The sequence below is a fragment of the Microtus oregoni genome, unplaced genomic scaffold (genome assembly GCF_018167655.1).
Source record: "Microtus oregoni isolate MIOR12 unplaced genomic scaffold, Mior012 000048F_ref0000485, whole genome shotgun sequence".
NCBI classification, from domain to species: Eukaryota; Metazoa; Chordata; class Mammalia; order Rodentia; family Cricetidae; genus Microtus; species Microtus oregoni.
Window position 1 is genome coordinate 18,671,685 of NW_024543222.1, and position 6,985 is coordinate 18,678,669.

The window sequence follows — 6,985 nt, forward strand, 5'->3', positions numbered from 1 at the left end:
ACTACATGGAGAGTTGAAGCCAACCTGTGCTACATTAAACACTGTCTAAAAAATCTAACGATATTTTTTTTAAAGTAAGTATCATATAGAGAAAAGCAATGGACAGACCAGTTATTCTTTAACCATTTGCATGTATAGGCGAGGTTTGGGGGATTGATTTTAGGTGTTGTGCAAGCTAAGTATGTTCTCTACCACTGTGCTACCTGCCCAGACACTAAGACTTCTGAAATATCACTCTAACAATTGGTCATTTGGGGGATTCATGGGTAGCTACTAAAAGATACTTTTCACCTTAAAGAAACATATTTTACTAAATATGAGGAAGAAATGAGTGAGAGAAAATAGCAGTGGTTTTAAGAATGAATGTGGGGTGGGGAAGAGCTGTCTGTTTCCACTCCATAGGCAGAGGCCTTTGCTTGGTCTGGACGCTGTCTTCCACATCCTTCGGGATAGAAGGCTTGTGCCTGCTGAGCACAGCACAGAGTTCTCCATTCTTTGTCTGATCTAATCTCAGACTCCTTGGGAAGAGCTTATCAACCTCTCCTAGGGTGAAGAGCACCTAGGCCCAGTGGCCAAACCAAGAGTAAATCTCCCATTCATTCCCCTGATCCCTAAGCCTGCACCCGGACCCTTCACTGGTCAGTTTCGCCCCCTCAGAGACAAACAGGAAGTACTGGGAGTGTGAGAGTACCAGGAAACCATTGCAAACCGCCCAAAGCGTTAATATATTTCGTGGTAAAACAACCCAGTGGAAAAGGAAAGTGTCTGTAGCTAAGGCCACTCATCTACTGGCCTGTGCCTCCTTCTGTGTATACAGTGACATATATTTACACAGTGCATAGGAATATTGCACAATCTTCCAGAAGAGCAGCCAGTGCTCTTAACTGCAGAGCCATCTCTCCCGCCTCTTATTTATAGATTCTTTTAATCTGCCTAGAATTTATTTCATTTTTGGCGGGTATGGTTGAGTCAGGGACCAAACTCCCTCACAAGAATATCTAGATGTGAAATAATTTATATTGGCTAATTGACTCTTTCTTCACTGGTCTAAGATGCATCTCCATCTGGATGCTTACCTGATCCTGACGTTGTTCTTGCACCAGTCAAGAATCACAGCATTAATCAGAGTTGCTTTGTATATTAACTGAGCCCCACACTGCTGGGTAACTCCCGCTGGTTACAGTAACTGAGCCCCACATTGCTGGATAACTCCTGTTGATTTGACAGGACAAGCTCCTGTTCTCTGTTCTGTTTTCCATACATTGTGTAATCATTCTTAACATTTCCCTACCAAAATGTCAGTTGATCTTATTTGATTAAAAAGAAAGGGAAAGAGAGAGGGAGGGAGGGAGGGAGGGAAGAGAAAGAGAGAAAAAAGGAAGAAAAAAAGAAAATAAATGTTTGTACTGGGGACATGGCTCAGTGGTTGAAGCACTTTCCACACAAACATGAAGATTAGACTTTAGATTTAATATTCTCAGGACCTGGGGAATTGCAGTCAGACATGGTGACATGCCAGCCACCTGTAATTCCCATCCCAAAGGCAGACGTAGGATTGCCCAAGAACGAGCTGCATAATGAGGCTAGTCATATCAGTGAGCTCTGGATTTGATAAAATCTGAGTCAGGGAATGAGATGGAAGAGCAATCTAGATATCCAACATCAACCTCAAGCCTCCGTAATCATTCACACATGCACATGTGCCCACACATTCACCACACATGTGGGCACATACATGGAAGTGGGGGAAAGATCAGATTGCATAGGACGACATGGCATTTACAGTTCTACTTTGACGGTTGATACCTTTACAACATGCCTTACCTTCACTGCTGCCTCTGCTGCTGCCACCTCCTTCTCCCTCTCCTCCTCTTTGAGATTAAACCAGGCCTTGCACTCTACACCGAGACAGATCCACAAGCTTTTGCTGTTTTAGATTGCCTTTTGTTTTTAGACAGAAACTCTCTCTGTGGCTTGTCATTTCTTAGTGTTCTTTAAAATAATTAGCATTTTCATCAGAGAATTTACTCATCCTAAGTTACATTTGTTCTGAAACACTGCCCATCTCCATTGCTATCATAAATGAGAACTTGCTTAGTTTGTATGGGAGATACATGCAAAATCTATTGGGCTCTGTATCCTGCTCTCTGTATTTTGTGACTAGACAACAGTATTGAATCCTCTTATTCTAATGAAATATTAGTCGATTGTCTTGGACTTTTTGGTTGTTCATTGTTTCAGATAATAGCAATAATAGTTCCCTCCTCCTCAATACCATGTTTATTTTCCATATTACATTTCAGAAGCTCACCAGAGACAAAGGCTCGTGGCTGTGGTCAGAGACATTCTGCTCTTGCTCTTCTCGTATATACGTTGATGAAGTTAAAGATATTCTTTGACTTCTAAGAGTTTTTATTAGGACTTGTTTAATTTTAGGTAAAAGAGTCAATACACCATATTAAGTGCCAGCTACATGGGACCCCCTAAATGAGGTGCTACAGAAGAGAAGAGCAGCGGGTAGATGTCAGCTAAGGAAAGGGAGTAGATATAGATTGGAGACTTCAGTCACTGTTATAATCATAATCATGTTTTCTTCCAAAACAGATTTATTTTCACAGAGCAGCAAGACGTGGAGATGAAGAAAAGTCCACAGGGTAAATACAAGATTAGCAATTGTTCAAAGAGAACCTGAGAGCTAGCAGAGAGCTTGGGCCTCATTGGGAAAACTCAGGAAGAATGTTATTTCCCCTAATGTCTTACCTGGCTCCCCAAAAAGGCAAATGTACACAAGACTAACAAAGACATCTCCAACTGTCACCATTTCTTTAAGGAAAGGAGGTTAGGCTGTGCCTGTTCTGCTGCTGGCAGCATACAGAACTCACTACGTAGCCGAGGCTGGCCTGAGAATCTTGTTTCAGGCTCCCAAGAATTGGAATCACAGGCATGATCCACCATGCGCAGCTACCTGTGCCCTTTAAACTGCTCTTACAAATCCTCAGCAGAGGCAGGCTGCAGGGTGAAACCCCATGAGTCTGTGAGCTGTGCTGTGGACTTGGGCTCTGCACTGAAGGATAAAACAGCTAGACAAGCAGGAGCAGCCCCTCCCTCTCCTCAGCAAGTCTGCCTGTGAGAGCTGATCTGCAGGAGAGCAAAGGGCTCCTGCCTAGAGTGGCTTCTTCAGAGGGAGAAATTGGTTCGGTGGAATAAGTGGGGCTACTGTCATGGTGGTGCCTCTGCTCCAGGACAATTCACAGGCAAAGATCTCCCCAGGGACATTGTGGGGCCTTACAACAGACTTGGAAAGTTCCTAAAAGCCAGATATGCATGGAATTTTTAAGTCCCAGTGCTGGGGTGATCTTTGTTATGGGGAGAGCCGAGATGTCCCCAGACAACACCACACACACACACACACACACACACACACACACGGCACAATCACTAACTGTCTTCTGCATGTGTTTTCTTCCAAGGAGTAAGAAATACTACAAGGACAGTGAGAGTCAGGTAAGACCGAGACTCGGTGCTGTGGCTGGAGAAGGTGGGGCTAAAAGAACTAATGTCTCCCCTTCTGTTTCCTAGGAAGGATTTTTCTGGCTAAGGTGGCCACTATGGCTTAGGGATATGTATAGGCCTCTTCACGACACACGCAAGAAAAACATGGCTCAGGATCTACAGGACAAGGAGTCCTCTGGAGAGGAGGAGATTTTCAAAAAGGATGTACCAAGGTAAATGTCTAGCTCAAATGAGGAGCTAAGGGCAAGATGCTCAGTGGCTCACAGATTTATTCAAACGTGACATACGAAAGAAGAGCATGACTGAGGGAATGCAGGTCAAGGAGTCCTCTGCACAGGACGATAGTGCCATTCAGGATGCACCATGGTAAATGTCTAGCTCAAATGAGAAGCTAAGGTCAAGTTCCTCATTTCAAAGTTTGAAAGCCTTGGCATTGCTCTTCTTCCAGGGACGTCAAGGGGGAAGTGATGCCGCCGGCCCTGAATCTGTCAGTCGCTGAAGCAGAAGAGAATGAAGAAGCAGATGACACTGAAGGCACAGAATGATCTGCTATCATTTATTAATAAATTACTTTTGGTAAATTAATGAGTGTCAAAGCCTTTGTATCTGCTATCATTTATTAATAAATTACTTTTGGTAAATTAATGAGTGTCAAAGCCTTTGTACACAAGTAAATGAAAATCGATGTAGAGCAGTTGATATTGTGGGCCAGTAAAGATAGCTCATTGTGCTATATTCCTTTACACTGTGTGAATATATGCCACTGTGATTGGTTTAATAAAGAAGCTGACTGGCCTATAGTTAGGCGGGATAAGGTTAGGCGGGAGAACCAGACTAAGAGAATGCTGGGAAGAAGAAGCAGGAGGGGGCCTCAAGAGATGCCATGAGATGCAGAGCAAGCAGAATGGAAAGTACGTACAGGAGGTAACAAGCCTTGGGAGCAGCACATAGATTAATAGGAATGGATTAATTTAAGTTATAAGAGCTAGTCAAGGGGCTGGAGAGATGGCTCAGTGGTTAAGAGCATTGCCTGCTCTTCCAAAGGTCCTGAGTTCAATTCCCAGCAACCACATGGTGGTTCACAACCATCTGTAAAGAGGTCTGGCACCCTCTTCAGGCCTTCAGGCATACAGACAGAATATTGTATACATAATAAATAAATAAACATTTTTTTAAAAAAAAGAGCTAGTCAAAAATAAGTCTAAGCTATTAGGCAAGCACTTATAATAATATAATATTATGTCTTAGTGTGGTTATTTGGGAACGTTTGGCAGAACAGAGCTGATCCATGGTCTTGACAGAAGCCTCCCCTTACAGCTCATTGTGTAAAAGCAGTTGCCATGCAAGCCTTGTGACCTGAGTGTGAAGCAGAACCCAAGTAAATAAGATAAATGTGGAGGTTTGAAGATGGCTCCCCTAGACTCATCTATTTGAATAGTTGCTTCCCAGTTGGTGGAACTGTTTGGAAAGGATTAAGGAGAGTGAGGCCTTGTTGGAAGAGATGTGTCGCTGGGGGGCTTGAGGGTTCGAAAGCCCAGGCAATTCCCAGTTCTCTCTCCTCTCCCTCTTCCCAATCCCCACATCCCTTCTACCCTCCTGCTCTCTCCTCCCCAATAATATTTTTTCTTTTTATTTATTCTTATACAATGCTTCCTAATCACAGCCTCCACTCCTCCCAGTACTGTCCCTCCTGCCTACCTTCCCTCTGCTCCAGATCCACTGTTCCTCTGAGAAAAGAACAGGCCTCTCAATGGTATCAAGTGCACACAGCATAACAAGATGCAGTAAGACTAGGCACAACCCTCATTAAGGCTGACAAGGCAACCCAGTAGGCAGAAAAGGGACCCAAGAGCAGTCAAAAGAGTCAGATACACCCCACTCCCATTGTTAGGAGTTCCGCAAACACCCCAACTAAATAACCCCAGCATGTAATTAGAGGACCTGGCACAGACCCATGCAGGCTCTAAGACTGCTACTTCAGTCTCTGTGAGCCCCTGTGATTCCTACTTAGCTGATTGTGTGGTCTGTGTTCTGGGGTCCTTGGCTCCTCTGGCTCCTACAGTCTTTCCTGCCCCAAGCTCCTCCTAATGTTTGACTGTGGATCTCTGTATCTGCCCCCACCAGCTGCCTGAGGGAGCCTCTCTAAAGATGATTGGGCTAGGCACTGATCTAAAAGTATAGCAAAATATTGTTAGGATTCATTTCTTTGACTTTTTTTATCAGTTGTGAAGAAACCTTGTACCATGAGGAGAGGAGGCCTCTTGGACCACGGATCGGCACAGACAACACAGAAACACCTGCTATCACAGAAAGATTCTTTATTAAGTGGTGAAGAAACAGCAGGTGCCCTTGCAGGTATCATTTTTAAGGAGAGAAAGGGGGGGTGTCTATGTGAGAATGGGCTAGGGTGTGGTGGTGTTTTGATTGGCCGTGTTAATTAGGTGAACCAAAGGGGCTTTTCATTGCTAGACTTTGGTAGTCATGGCATGAGTCTGACGTAAGAAAGTATCCAAATACGGGCTATATGAGTACTTTATGGCTAGCTTTACGGATACAATCTGTGGTTAACAAGGGAAAGGGGAGGGGCAAGGTCTGCCACTGCCATATTTGACCAGGCTTGTTAGGGCTCAAGTTGTGTTTGTTCTTTCCTAGGTCTCTGAGCCATCCAGCTTTGGGTTCCTGGCCATACAAAATATACAATTGAGGGGTAGAGAGACGGTTCAGTATCTAAAAGCACTTGCTGCTCTTCCAAAGAACCTGGATTTGATTCCCAGCACCCACACGGTGACTCAGTCTTACAACTCATTATAGGAGATCTGATGCCTGCTTCTGGCCTCCGTGGGTACCAAGCATGTACGTGATGTCTAGACATACATGCAGGCAAAACATCCAAACACAAATCTTTTTTAAAAAGATTAAGCCTTTAAATTGAAACTTGAGACTCTTTTTTTAAAATTTATTTATTTATTAAATGTTACAGGAGGTCCTCCCACTCCTCGAGCCTATTGCCGCTGAGATACCAGCCCACTGGGGCGTGGTCTCTCTCCCTTTAAAAAGCGGCCACTTCCCTCTCCTCTCTCTCTTCACTTCCTGCTCCGCAGGCGACTAGACTCCCTTCCTGGTTGCGCAGAGGGCTGACTGTGATCTGTAAGTTTTTTCCCCTTTAAATAAATACCAACCTATTAATCATAATTCCAAACTGGTGTGGCATTGTTTATGACTTACGCCTCCAATTGGCACCCAACGTTTGGTTTTAGAACCTCTCCTTTCCCTGCTCGGCTGCCGGCCGTGAGTTCGGCTTGGCAGGAGCCTTCCCTTCCTCAGCCGCTGCCGGCAGCCTTGGCCTCCCCACAAGGATTTAAACTCCACAGGCCCGCGTAGTCTCTGCCGCGTGGTTTGCTCTTTTCTGAGTTGTTTTTAAATCTCCCTTGCAAGCACAGCTCTTAAGTGGCACGAACCAGAGCACGCAGTT

General features: G+C 44.6%; 1 protein-coding gene across 1 annotated transcript in view; it reads left to right on the forward strand.

The window, feature by feature from the left end:
• The window catches only part of LOC121436035 (leucine-rich repeat-containing protein 37A-like), a 49,547-nt gene extending 45,489 nt beyond the window's left edge, over positions 1-4,058 (forward strand). The window contains exons 11-14 of the mRNA XM_041635608.1: positions 2,605-2,654; positions 3,471-3,504; positions 3,580-3,725; positions 3,962-4,058. Coding sequence (XP_041491542.1) covers positions 2,605-2,654; positions 3,471-3,504; positions 3,580-3,725; positions 3,962-4,058 — 327 coding nt within the window. The remainder of the gene's footprint in view (positions 1-2,604; positions 2,655-3,470; positions 3,505-3,579; positions 3,726-3,961) is intronic.
• The last annotated feature ends 2,927 nt before the right edge of the window (positions 4,059-6,985 follow it).